We start from the raw sequence: 18,377 nt of genomic DNA on the forward strand, positions 1-18,377 counted from the left end.
AGTCAATGTCCAGTTTTTTAAAAATCAGTATTCCAAATATGTTTGAAAAAATGTATATTTTGGGGTGCCTGGGTGGCTCAGATGGTTAGGCGTCTGCCTCTGGCTCAGGTCATGATCCCAGGGTCCTGGGATCGAGCCCCGTGTCGGGCTTTTCCAAGCTTGGCAGAAAGCCTGCTTCTCCTTCTTCCACTCCCCCTGCTTGTGTTCCTGCTCTCGCTATCTCTCTGTCAAATAAATGAATTAAAAAATCTTTAAAAAAAAAAAAGAAGGTATATTTTGAGGTTGTTTGGGATAGTTGACATGTATTTTCATTAGGCCAAGTTTTTTAATTCTGAGAAAGATGGTTAAAATTTCCACTTTGATTGTACATTTGTATATTCTTAGAACTTCTATTATTTTTTGCATTATATATTTTGATGCTATTTTATCAGGTGTATCTAATATATTGTCTTTGTTATCTCTTATTTGTCCCCTCTCATTCTCTTTATAATTTTAATTTTGAAAAAGAATACACATTGATGAGTATATAAAACATAAGTGTTCTAGTTGGTCAATATGGAATGTAGAGTGAGATAAAGAGGGAAAGGGTGAATCATTCCTAATAGTGGAATAATATGTTGTACTTTATAATATACCATTTTTATTTAGATGCTGAATTTTAACTCCTGATGATGTTAATTGGTTTATTAACAGGAATTTTCTTTTTAGTGTTTTATCAGAGTCACATTTTTGGAACTTTTCATATTCCGAACCATATCTGCTTTTGAGACCAACTGTGTATTTCTGTTTATTCAAGTATCCTTCTTTTCCCCCAGTATCATGACATAGACTGAACCTCATAGTATCTGGAAATACAATCTAGATATTTTCTGATTATGTCAATAATAGTATTTACATTTATAATTTTTATGCTGAAAAATAAATATGTGAATTTCCATTAAGAGCTATAATATTTATAGTTACTGCACTATAGAATGATAAATTCCAGAAAAAATAGTTACTGAAATGTTTAATTTCAGCCTCTTATTCATTCAAAAAATACTTTTGAGCACCTATAAAGTGCCACGCATTGTATAATGATAAGCAAATGGTGAACAAAACAAATTTCTATTCTCACTGTGCTTATTTTATTACATTCTTCCAGTAACACAGATATTTGTAGTTTAGGTTTCTGCTTGTTGCTTAAATTGACCTTATAATTTCCTTCTTATTTCCAGCACATTTTGCTGTTTCTGTTGGAGGTTTCATTTATTTTGCTACCTACTTTCCACTTGTTACAGTCTCTACAAACTTTGCACAAATGACATTCTCCCAGAAGCTGGCTTCCTGTCTCAGCTCAAATATAGCAATGGGGCTGGGAACTAAATTCCTAGTCAAGGCAGAAATGGAGAGTGAGTATTTACCTTATAAATTTGACCATATTCTCATAAGATATTCACAGTTTTAAAATAGATTAATATTGTTAAACTGTCCTTCAAAAAATGATACCACTTCATACCACCACCTGTCGTACATGAGCGCTGCCACATTCTCTCCATAAATTTACTCAAGTCTGTTAGTAGCTTTCCCTGCTCATTTGGAGTTCCTGGCTGCTGTTTAGTGCTAGGACTGGAAGCAAAACAGGTCTGCTTTTAGTGACTCTTAGTCTTCCTTTTTTCATCAGTGCAATATCTACACAAAAATTCTGCTGGTCTTCTCTTCTATAGATAGTATTTATCCCTGCTTTTCAATGATTATGGTTTTCTAAAATTATATTTTCCAGTGAACATTTAGCTTGAGGAGGGGCGGAGAAGGAGGAGTCAGTGTCTTAACCCATAGATTTGCTTATTTTTCTTAAAGTTTATATTCCTGACTTAGTATATTCTGTTTTTGTTTCACTCATGATTGTTTCTGGCATGCTAGAAGGCATCTTATATGATTGCTTGCTCAGAAGTCCTAAATTCTAATGGTATAAGAAAGTGACTATAATGGGAATCTCTATAGAATATTAACACCTTTTTTCTTCACTCTTTAATTATGATGCAGATGGATAATTGTTTTAGTGTCAGTTGGCACCTAAATTAAATGTCAACTGTTATCTCTTAGAAATTGGAATTAAATGGAGTAACATCTGCTCACCACCCAAAATGGAGAACTTTGACTTTGCCCACATACTGGGAATGTTTTTATTTGATGCTTTCTTATATGGCCTTGTGGCCTGGTATATAGAAGCTGTCTTTCCAGGCGAGTATGGTGTGCCCAAGCCGTGGAACTTTTTCTTGCTGGTGAGTTCTAATGCCTCTGTTACTGAGAGAGGCCACAGTCCTTATGAACATATATTGTAATTTCTCTAAAAGCCACCATGAGCTAATTTTTGCACTGTCTGTAATTGATCCAACAGTTCGGGTGAAAGAATCATTTTAATGACTCTGCCCATTCATTGGCCTTTTCCTAATACATTTTAAAGCACCCAGTATATATAACCATAAATAATCTGTAGATGATGGCCTGTAACTCCAAACTTTAAAAATTCTGAGTATTCCATCACAGTTACAGGCAAGTATTTCATAAACGATTAAACTCGGGCATAAAGAAATTAATATAGTATGGGTCTTTTGGTGGTAAAAGAAGAGGTTTAGTTATGTCCCCTATCTGGGCACTCACCACCTGTTTTATATCCTTGTTTGGCACAGATGTCTTAGAGTCAGAGCCATAGCGTGATGGGAATCATGTATATCTTGCCCTCCTTTCTCAGTCTTTTCCCTCGTTCTTATTGGCTTATGTATTGGTAAGAGAAGATATGACAAGGAGTGATACAGTCATTTTCGCTATGACCTCATTTTGGAGCAGTTTTCATTTGTCCCTCTTGGACAGTTATGATTTTAATAGAATAGTCTGCTTTTATGTCTTGGGGATTCAAATTAAGCCACTTAGCTCCAAAATTTAATCCCAAGAAATTTTCAGCAATCCATCTCAGTACAAAAGGTAACAAGCTAAAGTATTTTCTATTGCATCATTTTTCAATACCATTGCAGTGATTTCACTTTTATCCCCGCCCTCCCCCCCCTTTTTAGCGCTCTCACTGGTTTGGGGAAACACCTGAGGAAAAAAAGGAAACAAGGCAATTTTATGAAACAAATGAAAGCAAGTGTTTTGAAGCAGAGCCTACTAATTTGGTGGCAGGTATCCAAATCAAACATTTGTGCAAGGTATTGTTTCACAGACTTTTTCTTCTTCTTGATGGAACTGAAATTTAGCTTATAGTGCATTGTAAATGATTATTACTGGAAATACCAAGAAAAAGATCACATGCTAATAAAAAGTCGTGGCCATCCTGTTTACTTCCTTTGAGAAAGATCAAAATTAATAATTTTCAGTATGTAATAAAAAGTCACACCTTTCTCCTTCCTCCAGAATACATTCAGGTTTTCTATAAACTATGTGGTGTCTTCCACAAATGCCCTCATTTTAAAAAGGAGAGTCTACTGGAGATGAATAATTTGAACGTATGAACATTAATTTCTGTTCGCAAATGTTTTGCATTTATCTGTTATGTAATCTCTTCTCTGTCAAGGAATTCATCAAGGGAGGACTTTTGAATCTCTTAATTTATCTGCACCAACTATAGGCATGTTGTATTCAGGTAACCTATATGTTGCCTGGCATTGCCTCTCAAAGGTCTACCTAAGCTTGGTTTGAGCTCCTAACCCCAAGCCTTGGGAAACCCAGAGCCCTGCCTGCAAATACAGCTAATTTTGGAGATGTGTATACAACCATCAACAAAACAAAACAGCCTACTGAATGGGAGAAGATATTTGCAAATGATATATCTGCTAAGGGGTTAATATCCAAAATATGTAAAAAAAAAAAAAAAAACCTCATACAACCCAACACCAAAAAAACAAATAATCTGATTTAAAAATGGGCAGAGGACCTGAATAGACATTTTTCCAAAGAAGATGGCCAACAGACACATGAAGAGATGCTCAACGTCAGTGATCATCAGGGAAATGCAAATCAAAACCACGATGAGATATCACCTCACACATCAGAATGGCTAAAATAAAAAACATAAGAAACAACAGTGTTGGCAAGGATGTAGAGAAAAAGGAACCCTCATGTACTGTTGGTGGGAATGTAAAGTGGTACATCCACTGTGGAAAACAGTATGGAGGTTCCTCAGAAAATTAAAAGTAGAATTATCATATGATCCAATATTTCCACTATTGGGTATTTACCCAGGGAAAATGAACACACTAACTGAAAAAGATATATGTACCTCAGTGTTTATTGCAACGTTATTTACTATAGCCAAAATGTGGAAGCAACGTAAGTGCCCATCAGCAGATGAATGGATAAGGAAAATGGGTGTGTGTGTGTGTGTGTGTGTGTGTGTGTGTGTGTGTGTGTGTGTAATGGACTATTACACAGTCATAAAAAAGGATGAGATTGTGCCATTTGACACAACATGGGTGGACCTGGAAAGTATTATGCTACATGAAATAAGTCAGACTAAAACAAATATGTGATTCCACTGATAAATGGAGGCTAAAAAGTGAATAAACAAAAAGTAGAACCAGAACTGTAAATACAGAGAATTGATGGTTCTAGAGGGCAGCAGGATGGGAGTTTGGGGAAAATGGGTGAAGATGAAAGAAAGATACAGGCCTCCAGTTATGGCATAAGTAAGTCAGGGGAATAAAAAGCAGAGCATAAGGAATATAGTCAATGATGTCATAATAGTGATGTAATGGAGCAGATGGTAGCTATACTTGTGGTGAACACAGCATAATGTATAAACTAAGTTGTACATCTGAAACTAATGTAACGTTGTGTGTCAACTATAACCAAAACTAAAAATATTGAGTAAAACCCTTGTTTTAGATGGAGAAATATCTAAGGTGGTGCCTCAGGGTGCCGTTCAGTCAAACAGTAGGGACAGTAACAACTTAGGGCCTTATTTGTCAGGAACCTCAACAGAAGCCAAAGGTAAAGAAAGATCATCTCAAATATATTTGTAGGAGTGGTTTTTGTGGTCTCATTGAGCAAAATTTAAATAAAATTGTGCTATAAGAAATATCCCTAACTTCTTTAAAAGGACTGAAATAGTAAGAAATGAATAGAGGCCTTTGAACTGCCAAACACCTACAAATAGAAAGCAGGCTAGAATAAAACAGCTGCAGCCATGGGATGCTTTTCATGGTGAAGGAAGGATGATTGAGAAGTCAGAGTCGAGAATAGAAAGTAGAGTCAAGACCTTGGAGAATTATTCTCTGGTCTTGAGTCCTAATCAGAGAACTGCCAACAATGCCAAATAGATTTCAGAATTTCATTTGACTGCCTTATGCTTCTTGCCTTCCACTTATTTCACCGAGAGTATGTGTAGTGGTTAATTTATGCATATCCCACTACTTTGTGTTAGGTTTGTGAGGATCCTGAGTGGAAGATGGTAGATTTCAAGTCCCTTTGGATCACAGGTCTTCTGTTCTAGAGTAATTGTACTCTAAGAGGTAATCTCAGGACCTAGACCAAAAGAGGCTCATTGACACCTGGACCTGATTTAGATGACAAGACCCTGGACTTTGAGCTGATGCTATAAATAGTTGAGACATTTGTAGCACTGAGAGCAGGTGAAGGTGTTTTTATGTGAGAACAAAATGAGTCATTGGAGGCAGAGGGTGGACTGTGGTTGCTGGCAGCCTTCATGATGGCCCCCGGGGATCCTCACTGATATTCACATTTTTGTACAGTCCCCTTCTGCAGTGAATAGGCTGACGTTGGAACCTGTATAATACTGTGCAAGTGAAGTATGGGACTTCCAAGGCTGGATCATAGAAGTCATTATGGCTTTAGGCTTGGTTGTGAATTGCTTGCTCTGAAGATAGCACCATGCCATTCAAGCTGCTCATATGGCAAGAACTGAATCTTCCCCAGACAATCAGTATGAACTTGAGTAGGCCTGCTAGGAAGTGGATACCCTGATCTTGGTCAGGTCTTCAGATGACCTTAGCCCAGGTTGTCACTTGATTGCAGCCTCAGAAAGACCCTGAACTAGTTTCGCCCAATTAATCTACTACATGACCATGCTTTTGCAGGTGGGCCCAGTCAAAGCAATAAATATACTAGTGAGAGGAATACCAGCCGCACTAATAAGGGCTGGCAGTAGGAGATACCTTAACAGAAATGGACTCACTAGTAGCAGTGGAGGTAACATGAGTCCAACATAACAGAGGATCGGTGGTGACACAGGTGGGAACAATTTTTCTAATAAAGTGTCAAGTATGGAGTGGCAGTCTGGGACACCTGGTCCACAAATGATGGTTAACAGAACATAGCTCTCTTGAGGCAAGATGGGAGGATACCTAGTGAGGATATTGCCCAACCTGTCCTACCGGAAGAAATAAAAGTTGTATCATCAGGAGCTAAGATGGCACCCGATATATAAATTCAGGGTGGTCTCCACAGTTTCCAGTGTTCAGAGCTCACACTCACTGACTGAAGGAGGGTCTGGATTGGCTAGGTAGAAGTGCTCTGCAACATCACAGCAAATGTACATGATAACGATTACCCAAGTCCTACAAAGGGACTTCTAGCAATTTACTTGGGTAACCATACTTGGAGATCCGAAGTACCATCTCGATCCTGTTGTTAGAGCGAGGCTATGTGCAGGCTAGGTAATAAATGTAATCTTGGCTTTTGATGATTTACAGTAGGCACACTGGGACTACAGTACCATCTAGTGGACATTTCTATAGTTGCCAAATGTATAATTAGAAATGACATACCTGACGATGTAAAAACCCGTATCTTGACTCTTTGGCCTCTGGGGACGAGCTGTCCTACTAGAAAAGCCAGGGGGAATCCTTTGAATCCTCCTCCTCCCGGTGGCCAAGATGGTAAATCAAAGGCAATATCACATTCTTGGGAAAGTGGCATAGATGCAAGCAGCATGGGTAGCAATTCCCCTTAACCCCATTTAACTCTCCACTCTGGTCCTTGCAAACCTGCAGAATGACAGTGGATCTACCACAAATTCAAATCGTTCACCTATTTGCCGCTTTTGTGTCAAGTGTGGTAATTTTCACTTGTGGTAAATTAACACAGCCTGAGAACATGATATAGGGCCACTGATCTCGCAAATTCATTTTTCCTGTACCATCAAAATGGGGATCAGAGATCTTTGTATTCATTTGAGTGGACAGCAACAGTATATATTTATTTGTCCAGGGCTATAGGCTCTTCAGCTCTCTGTCCTAATATAATCTGAAGGGAACTGGATTAGCTATACATTTTGCAGAGCATCATTCTGGCCCACTATATTGATAACTGGATCAGATAAGCAAGAAATGGCAAGTTTCTTGGAGGCCTTGGTCAGACATGTATTCTCAGGAGGGGACAGATAAAGCCTATAAAGATTCAGAGGCTCACTACATTGGTAAAATTTTTAGGAGTTAGTGATCTGGTATCTGCCAGTAATTCTTCCCAAAGTAAAGAATAATTTAGTGTATTGTATACCTCCCATCATGAAAAAGGAAAATAGTACCTGCTGGCTACTTCAGGTTTTGAAGCCAATATATTCTGTACCCGAGAATACTGTTTTTACTCCTATACTAAATGACACCAAAAACTGCCAACTTTGAGTGGAGTCTGGAGCGGGAAAGGACACTGCAGCAGGATGTAGTAGAAGCACTCCTGCTGCTTGGTCATCCCAACTCAGCAGACTTTATGGTATTTGTGGTGTCATACTGGGAAAGCATATCATGTTGATTTTATGGTAAGCCTCAGTGGGCATCTAGTGTTCTGGATCAAGGCCATGCCATCAGCAACTGAAAGAGAGAATTATATTTTTCAAAAAACAGTTCTGGCATGCTGTTGAGCCTTGGTAGAGATGAAGCAACTGATCATAGGATACCAAATAACTGTGTCCAGCAATGGCCATCATGAGCTGGGTTCCATCATGAGCTGAACCATCATATCAGTAGGGAGAGGCAAGACCAACAGCTACCCATCATAAGATGGAAGTGGTATATCAAAGATTGAACATGAGCAGAATCAGTGGACATCAGCAGTCTTTGTGAGCAGGGGATCTAAATCTTGATGTCATCCATGACTATTACTTTAGTACTTCTCCCTCTGTTCACACACGTGGCCATTCTGAGATGTATTAACCAACTCACACAGGAGGAAAAAGTTCCAAGGTTGCTTCACAGGTAGCTCAGCTTGGTACATGGGTGAAGGGAGCTACACTGAAGCCCCAAATAGGAATAACCTTGAAAGACAAAAGGGGAAAGAAATCCTCCTAAAGGACAGAACTTCAGGCTATTTTCCTGGTCCTCCACTTTGTGTCACAGGATTGACCCGAAACCACTGAACTGGGCGGTGGTGAATGATCTGGCAAATTAAGGGCCTACAGTGAGAAAGACTACACAAGAAATTCTAGGTTAGAGGCACATGGATGGAACTATAGGAATGAGAAAGTGGGAAGATCTTTGTAATGCATGTTAACATCCACCAGAGACCACATATCACAGAAGTACTACTAAATAACCATGTAGACAAATTGACTCGGGTGACATTAACCAGCCTCTGCCATCAGTAATCATACAAGGGGTACAGGAATAGAAATCTGCAGTGGCAGGAGTATAAGAAAAACTGAAATATGGGCCCTCACTCCCTAAGTTAACCTTGCTATTCTTTTTTTAAAGATTTTATTTAGTAATTTATTTGACAGAGACAGCGAGAGAAGGAACATAAGCAGGGGGAGTGGGAGAGGGAGAAGCAGGCTTCCCATGGAGCAGGGAGCCCGATGTGGGGCTTGATCCCAGGACCCTGGGATCATGACCTGAGCTAAAGGCAGATGCTTAATGACTGAGCCACCCAGGTGCCCCGAACCTTGCTGTTCTTATTGCCACATTTCTAGCATCTCCTCAACAAAGCTCACTTCTGAGGACCATTCCAAAAGGAGATCAGACATCTACTTGGTGTCTAGATGAGGTGTCTAGATGAGTACATTGGACCTCTTTCACACTGAAAGGTGCTTCATCTTATAGGAATCAACCCTTACTCTAGGCACGTTTTTGCCTATAGAGTCTCAGGCAAAATGACATCCCAGAGCTTGATTGTTTGGTCCACCAGTCTGGGATTCTACGTACTGTCACATCAAAGAATCCCACTTTCCAGCAAAGGAGGTACAGCAGTGAGCTCACAACACTGGGATGCACTGGTCTATTATATACATTCAGAAATCCCCATCTGAAGAGAATGTTGAAATAGCCTGCTGAAGGCATATTTGAGGCAACTGCATAAAGATGGTAACTTGTGGAAATGAGTTCCCATCCTTCCGGATGTAGTATTCACACTATAGCAAAGACCATTATGTGGTGCTATGTTGCCCAGATGTAGGAGACATGGTTAGAAACCGAGGGGTAGAAGCAGGAGTGGTCCTAGTTGCTAGAACTTCTAGTGATCCACTTGAGCAGTTGGTGCTTCCTGTCATCGCAACCATGGCCTCTGATCCCCAAGAGGAAGATACACTGAGAGTTCCTTTGGTTTTTGTTTGTTTTGTTTTTTAAGATTTTTATTTATTTATTTGAGAGGGAGTGTGAGCGAAAGAGAGGACAAGCCGGTGGGAGAGGGAGAGGGAGAAGCAAGACTCCCCGCTGAGGAGGGAGCCTGATGTGGGACTCGATCCCAGGACCCTGGGATCATGACCTGAGGCTGAAGGCAGATGCTTAACCTACTGAGCTACCCAGACGCCCCCTCAAGAGTTCCTTTGAACTATGAACTGGTTACTGCCAAGGCACTTAAAACCTTTTATGCCAAGAGACCAACAGACAAGAAGAGGATCACATTTATCACATTTCTGGCAAAGGGTGATTGACTCTAAACACCAGTAAGTAGGGTTGTTAGCTATTACACAGAACAGGGAGGAATATATTTGGTACTCACATGTTCCACTTGTATGTCTTTGTACTCTCCTACTCAATTTGATAGTAAATGAAGAAATACAGCAGTCATGGCCTGAGGAGTACACAGTAACTTAGATCATGAGCAGTGCTAGCCAAAGATGAGAGTAATCTAAAATGGATAGTAAATTATGAAGATAATATCAGTTGCAGTGTTAAGGTCAGGGGCACATAAGTTCCCCTGATGAAAAGAGTTTCACTGGAGTCCTGGAGGAGCTGCTACCAGAACTTGGTGAAGGAAGAGAATTCAGTGCAAGGAGTGGACCGGATAATATACTACACTCCCAGATGATACCCTTTGGACTGAAAGACTTGTTACCAGCTGTGGAAAAGAGCGTCATGTCACTGACAGCTTCAGCTAACAGCTCTCAGTGTCACCTTGTTTGAATATCTTTGGTGATAGAAGGTCACCTCACCTAAGCTCTTGCTCCTTGTCTTGGAGAAACCCAAATCCAATGACTATTCAATGTGGGGACACATAAGGACCCTGTCTCTCAACTTGGGATAACTTTAAATAGCCTTTCTAGCCTAAAAGCTCCTCATGGGATCACATGAGGCCTTAGAGATACTGAACTGTATTTTGTCTTCATCCTCTGTGCAGTTGCCATTCCAGCTCTCTCCTATACAGGTTTTGATCTTGAGAGCACTCCTTAATAAACTTACTACATTTTAATCTTCTAATCAAGGTTCCTTGGAACCTGGCTTGTAACAATGACATTAGAGCTGAGACTGGAATGATGAGAATGGGACTGATAGATGAAAAACTAGGTACAGATAATTCAAACAGAAAATTCAAAGCTCTGAGATGGAAAGGAGCTTCATTTGTTGAGGAACACAGATGAGATTAAAGTTGGAGTGAAGAAAGCAAAGAGAAAGAATGACATGAAATGAATTTGGTGGTATAGTCATAGTATAAACCACACAGGGGGCCTTGAAGGCCATGATAAAGCTTGGATTCCATTTTTTTAATATTAGGAAATAATTATCAGCCTTTATTATTTTTTCTCCCAAGTTTTTATTTAAATTCCAGTTGGTTAACATACAGTGTAACATTAGTTTCAGATGTGGAATTTAGTGATTTATGACTTAACATACAACACCCAGTGCTCATAACAAGTGCCCTCCTGAATATCCATCACCCATTTAACCTATCCCCCCACCTACCTCCCCTCCTGTGACCATGTTTGTTCTCCATAGTTTGTTTATAGTTGCCTTTTTGCCTGCCTATTTGCATTTTTAAATAGTTTGTTTCTTATTTGCCTCTTTTTCCTCCCTGTATTCATTTGTTTCTTAAATTCTAAATGTCTTTCTCTGGCCACTTTCCTTAGCATTACACTCTCTAGCTCCATCCACATCATTGCCTCACACCAGTCAGAATGGCTAAAATTAACACAGAAGGCAACAGGTGTTGGTGAGGATGTGGAGAAAGGGGAGCCCTCTTACACCATTGGCGGGAATGCAAATGGGTGCAGTCACTCTGGAAGACAATTTAGAGGTTCTTCAGAAAGTTAAAAGTAGAACTACCCTATGATACACCAATTGCACGACTAGGTATTTACCCAAAGAATATAAAAATACTAATCTGGAGGGATACATGCACCCCAATGTTTATAGCCAAACTATGGAAGGAACCCAAACGTACATCAACCAGTATTGACCTTTATTAAGTAGAGAGACATGATCTAATTTATTTTTCTATGAGAACACTCTGGCTGCTGTGAGGATTATGAGTGGAAGAAAGAAGACAAATTGGCGGCTTTTATAATAGCTTGGCTAAAATGTGGCAGTGTGGACTAGTCTTGTGGAGATAGAAGTATAGAGATTCAGAATATATCTGGGGTTAGAGCTGAAAAGATTTGCTCTCTGGTTGGATGTAAAATTGAAGGAAAAGGAGGAAACTAAAGTAGTTCGTTTTGTGCCTTGAGCAATGGATGGTTGGTGGAGCAATTTATGGATATTGGAGACATTGGGGGAGAATTTGAGGTTTGCTTGGTTAGTTGGTTTTAAAGTGAAACTTTGAGAAATTAAGAGCTTCATTTTGGATGTAAAACTTTACACACTTATCTGAGTAGAGATTTCAAATAAGCAGTTCATGAGCCTGATGCTTTGGTCTAGGGAAAAGAGAGGATGAGGACATCTAGGGAGAAAACATTTATTGCCATTTGGAGTAAAAGAGAAATAGCTTTTTTTGTTCCACAAGATTTGGTTGTGGTATTGCTTTATTCACCATCAGTGGGTAATACTGGAAGGAATATATGTTTAAAGTCTGAATGAAATGGGCTTGAATCCCAACTTTTTTATTTAGATATTGTAAAGTATTTTTACTTCATTTTCATTAAAAATTTAACCAAAATCTTTTTATTAGTTACATAGTGCCTGTGTCTCCTCCAGATAAGCAAATGTTTATATATCATCTCTCCTTAAAGGCATCTATTTTTTCTTAAATTTAAGGCTAATTGGTTGCCTGGAAAAGTCACTTCTCTGATGAGTTCAAGAAAATTTATGATTTTTTAGATTATTTAAACAAGTTTCTTGTTTTCTAGAGTGAGAGTGATGCTTTTTCCATATTTTTGCATCTTTTTAAAAAGAATTTTATTTATTTATTTGAGACAGTGTGTGAGCAGAAGAGGGAGAGAGACTCTGAAGTAGACTCTGCGCCCAGTGCACAGGGCTTGAGCTCATGACCAGGAGATCATGACCTGAGGTGAAACCAAGAGTTGGATGCTTAACGAACTGAGCCACTCAGGCACCCCTCCATATTTTTGCATCTTAAGCAGGAGCACTGCTAAACTACACATAAGAAATTTGAGATGCCTATAAAACATCTACATTTTAGATGTTCTATCCAGGTTTTGTATTGGCAGTTCTTCAAACCAGGACAAATGCATGGACTGAAGAAGATTATGGCATTATCAGCTTTAAGATGTTAATTGAATCAAGGCATAAATGGATATTACTGAGGGGATGTTTATAGATTTACTGTGAAATTTTACAGCTCATGTTATGCCTTCAGATATTTTTTTTCCAGTCACATTTTTATCCTTCTTAATTTTGGATTTTTTTCCTCATGAGATTGATTATGTGGTATGGTTTCTTGTATAGATACTTGATATGAGTGCTTGTCTTTCCAAAGTAATAGTGATAAAGTTAATATTTGTGGGTTTTCCTCAACAGGAAGTCCGAGTGCCAAATACTACCAAGATAGCTGTAAAAGACCTGTCTTTGAATTTATATGTGGGGCAGATCACTGTTCTTCTAGGACCCAATGGGGCAGGAAAATCCACTACTCTATCTATTCTCTCAGGTAAGTGTATATATCTGTCCAGAGTATCCTCACATAGACACTGTAGATCAAGCCTACAAGACTTTTGTGTATTCTTTTGATATTTACAATTTAGCCAGTTCAGTGATACATAAAATTGTTCAGTAATCTTTCTTTTTAAATTGTAAATAATTTCATGTGAGAGATAGCAGATAACAGGTTTTACAAAGATTTTACAAAGTGACCATTATGAATATTCTCAAAGAACTAAAGGAAACCATGATTAAAGAAGTAATGGAATGTATGAAAAGAGTATCAAATAGAAAATACCAATGAAAAGATAGAAATTATAAAAAGAAGAACCAGGTGGGAATTCTGGAGTTGAAAAGTACAATAAGCAAAGTGAAAAATTCATTAAAGGGGCTCAACAGTAGATTTCGTGAATTGTCACAAGAGAACACTCATGAACTTGAAGATAGATTGATAGAGATTTTAAAATGTGAATAAAACAAAGGAAAAAGAATGAAGGAAAATTAAGTTTCATAGCAATTTTTGATACCTTTAAATGCACCAGCATACATGTATTGGAATGTAGGAGAGGAGAAAGAGAACAAAGCCAAAAAGGTATTCTACAAAATAATGGCTGAAAACATTAATCTACACATTCAAGAAGCTCCAAAAACTTCAAATAGGGTACATGTGAAGAGATCATCACCCATAAATATTATAGTAAAAATTATTAAGGAGAAAATCTTGAAAGCAGGAAGCCAAAAATACTTTGTCACATTCAGTTGCACCCCAATAGGACCAGAAGCTGACTTCTAATTAGAAATAATGGGGGCCAGAAAGCAACAGGATGATATTTAATAAAAAGTATTGAAAATTTGAAATGATCAGTTACTAGTAATGAAATTTCATCAGTAATGAAAAAGCTGCCAATGACCAAAGTCCAGGAACAGATGTCTTCACAGGTGAATTTTATCAAACATTTAAAAGATTTAATGCTCATTCTTCTCAAAGTATTCCAAAAAAGAGAAGAGGAAGGAAAACTTCCAAATTCATTCTACAAGGTCAGCATTACCCTGATACCAAATCAAGCACCCTGCGTAAAACTACAGGTCAATATTTCTGATGAACATATATGTAAATCTCCTCAACAAAATGTTAGTGAAACAAATTCAACATACATTAAAAGGATTCATCATGACCATGTTGGATTTATGCCACAGATACAAGTGTGGTTCAATATTGGCAAATCAATCAATGTGGTACATCACATTAACAAGAGGAAGGAAAAAAAACATATGATCATTTCGGTAGATGCAGAAAAAAAAACATTTGACAAAAAACAACATCCATTCTTGATTAAAAACTCTCAATGTATGTTTGGAGGGAACTCCAAAAGTATGTTTAGAGGGAACATATTTCAATATAATTAAGGCCATATATGATAAACCTACAGCTAAAATCATACTCAATGGTGAAAAGCTGAAATCTTTTCTTTTAAGATCAGGAACAAGACAAAGATGTTTACTCCCCCCACTTTCATTCATCATAATAGTAGAAGTCCTAGTCACAGCCAACAGACAAGAAAAAGAAATAAAAGGCATTTAAATTGGTAAGGAAGACAATACTGTCACTATTTGCAGATGATATATGTAGAAAATGCTAAAGAAACCACCAAAAAACTACTAGAACTAATAAATGAATTCCATTAAGTTGTAGAACACAAAATTAATATGCAGGGGTAGTTTGGGAAGATGGCAGAGTAGGAGGACCCTGAGCTTATCCCATTCCATATTTACACCTAGATATCATCTATATCCAAATAAGTAAACTGGAGAGTGATCCAAAGACTAGCAGAATAAACTCTACAACTAAATATAGACAAGAAACTGCATCTGAAAGATTAGAAAGGTCAGAAAGGCAGAGGGAGGCTGCCTTCAGGAGGGAGGGAGTTGTACACAGAAAGGGCAGAGAAGTGGATCTTCGCACCAGGGAGCTCACATGGGGAAGACTGATCCCCATAATTTATGGCTTTGAAAATCAGAGGAGCTCAATTCTGTGAATTTGTATAACCAGTAGAACTTAGAGCCTGGAGTTTTAAAAGTCAGCTGATTCGGCACTGGACAAGCAGGGAAGGCTGGTGATAGCTGGGTCCCTGCCCTTGAAGAAACAGCAGCCCGCACAGAGAGGCAACATAAAAACAGCAGTTTACACAATGCCAGGGGCAAATGGGAGACAAATCTGTTCATAGTGATTTCAGAGCATGTTCGGGGATTCTCCAAAACTGAGGGAGTTGGCAGGCATCATTTCCCCCTTTCTCACTCCCACCCCCCAATTTCCTGGTCCCAGCATAAACACAGGGCCATCTGCAGGCAGCAGGACTGCACATACACTTGCTACCTAACCTGCTAGTAGTGCACAATGCCCATGAGTTCTCCTGAGGACTCACCCACTTTAAGCCTGCTAGCCTCAGTCCTGGGCTCAGGACAAATTTTCTTAAAGCCACACATGCACCCTGTCCTGCCATCGTGTGCCCTGTATGTCTGATGTGCTGCAACCAGCCATCCTTGTGCACCAAGCCCAGTCTCTGGCCCTCAGCCACTGCAGCCCTTCAGGGGATCCAGCATAAGACTAGTGGCCCAGAGCAAATTTGCTAACACTGCCACCACACCCCCAAGTTCCCCAGCAGGTACACCCCTTCAGAACTGTCCTGTCTGGGGGTGCCTGGGTGGCTCAGTTAAGCATCTGCCTTCTGCTCAGGTCATGATCCCAGAGTCCTGGGATCAAGCCCCAAGTCGAGCTCCCTGCTCAGCGAGGAGTTTGCTCCCTCTCCCTCTGTCCTGCTCACTTTCTCTCTCTCTCTCTCTCAAATAAATAAAATCTTAAAAAAAAAGAGAGAGCTGGCCTGCCTGGGTCCCACTAACACCACAGAGAACAAGGATTCCCACAAAAGTTGGAGAGTCACTGCAGATGACTTCACTGAGAGGAAACTTGACTCGGACACAACAGCAGGGCATAAACAACACACATTTCTAAAGTGCCAATTTCTGGTGAACAGGGGATGCTGCACTGCAGGGCACTCCAGGACCTCTTCTTCATAAAGTCACTACTTTCAAGAGCTGAAGACATAGCTGACTTTCCTAATACACAGAAACAGACACAGGCAGACAAAATGAGGAGACAGAGAAATTTATCCCAAATGTAAAAACAGGACAAGGCCACAGCCAGGGATCTAAGCAAAACAGATAAAAGCAACATGCCTGATAGAGAATTTAAAGCAGTGATCATAAGGATACTCAGTGGAATAGAGAAAAGAATGGAAGACATGAGTGGGGCCCTTAACACAGAAGTAAGGAACAACATAACAGAGATAAAGTGTTCAATAAACAAAATGAGAAACATGCCTGATGGAATGAATTGCAAGATGGGAGAAGTAGAAGAATGAATTACTGACCTAGAAGGCAGAGTAGTGGAAAGTAATCAAGCTGAACAAAAGAGAGAATAAAGAATTATGCAGAATGAGAATAGACTTAGGGAACTCCGACTCCATCAAATGTAATAACATTCATGTTATAGGAGTCCCGGAAGAAGAGAGAGAAAAGGGGACAGATAATTTATTTGAAGAAATAATGGCTAAAAGCATCCCTATCTGGGGAAGGAAACATATCCAGATCCAGGAGGCACATATAACCCCCATCAAAATCAACAAAAGCAGATCCACACTAAGATATTAATTAAAATTGGCAAAATATAATAATAAAGAAAAAAGTTTAAAAGCAGCAAGACAAAAGGAAACTGTAACTTACAAGGGAAAACCCATAAGACTAGCAGGAGATTTTTCAGCACAAATTTTCCAAACTAGAAGAATGCTGACTGGGAAAAATCTGCAGCCAAGAATACTTCTATCCAGCAAGGCTATCATTCAGAATAGAAGGAGAGAGAAAAAGATTCCCAGACACACAAAAAACTAAAGAATTTCATGACCGCTAAACCAACCCAGCAAGAAATATTAAAGGGGACTTTAAAAAGTGGAAAGGAAAGACCAAAAATGACAGTATGAAGGTAGGAAACACAAAGGCAGTAAAAATGAATATTTCTATAAAAAACCAGTCAAGGAACTCACAAAATAAAATAATATAGACTATAACAACATATTCCTAAAACATGGGGAGGAGAGGAAAAAAGAATGGTTTCAAATTTGGACAGTCATCAACTTAATATAAACTGCTATATCAGAAGTGGTTATATACAAGCCTAATGGTAACCATATATCAAAAACCACTCATAAATGTGCAAAGAATAGAAAGAAATCCATATGTATATCACTGAAAAAATCAGCAAACAAAAGAGAGACAGACTGAATGGGAGAGTATATTTGCAAATGATATATCCAATGAGGGGTTAATATCCAAAATATGACAAGAACTCCTACAACTCAACACCAAAAAAAGGAAACAATCTGATTAAAAAATGGGCAGAGGACCTAAATATATATTTTTCCAAAGACATATAGATGGCCAATAGACATATGAAAAGATGCTCAAGGGACATCTGGGTGGCTCAGTCAGCTAAGCATCTGCCTTCGGCTCAGGTCATGATCCCAGGGTCCTGGGATTGAGCCCTATGTTGGATTCCCTGCTCAGCAGGGAGTCTGCTTCTCCCATTGCTCCTCATCCCACTCTCATGCTCTCTCTCTCTCTAAAATAAATAAAATCTTTTTTTATAAAAAAAGAGATGCTCAACATCAGTCATTATCAGGTAAATGCAAATCAAAACCACAATGAGATATCACTGCACACCACTCAGAATGGTTAGTGTCAAAAGGACAAGAAATAACACATGTTAGGGAGAATGTGGGGAAAGGGAACCCTCATGCACTATTGGTGGGAATGTAAATTGGTGCAGCCACTGTGGAAAATAGTATGGAATTTCCTCAAAAAATTAAAAACAGAAATACCATATGATCCAGTAATTTCACTACTGGGAATTTACCCAAAGAAAATGAAAACAGTAATTCTAAAAGATACATGTACCTCTACATTTACTGAAGTATTATTTACAACAACTAAGAAATAGAAGCAACCCTAGTGTCCATCAACACATGAATGCATAAGGAAGATGTGATATATGTATATATAGTGTACATATATATGTATGTGGTATAT

At 38.9% G+C, this 18,377-nt stretch overlaps 1 protein-coding gene across 1 annotated transcript in view; it reads left to right on the plus strand.

Annotated features, from left to right (window-relative positions):
* Positions 1 to 18,377, plus strand: part of LOC113932774 (ATP-binding cassette sub-family A member 3-like) — a 145,493-nt gene that overhangs the window by 31,734 nt on the left and 95,382 nt on the right. The window contains 5 exon segments of the mRNA XM_035722218.1: positions 1,218 to 1,391; positions 2,086 to 2,264; positions 3,054 to 3,193; positions 5,205 to 5,209; positions 13,129 to 13,248. Of these exon segments, the coding sequence (XP_035578111.1) occupies positions 1,218 to 1,391; positions 2,086 to 2,264; positions 3,054 to 3,193; positions 5,205 to 5,209; positions 13,129 to 13,248 (618 nt within the window).

Source organism: Zalophus californianus, chromosome 10 (genome assembly GCF_009762305.2).
Source record: "Zalophus californianus isolate mZalCal1 chromosome 10, mZalCal1.pri.v2, whole genome shotgun sequence".
NCBI classification, from domain to species: Eukaryota; Metazoa; Chordata; class Mammalia; order Carnivora; family Otariidae; genus Zalophus; species Zalophus californianus.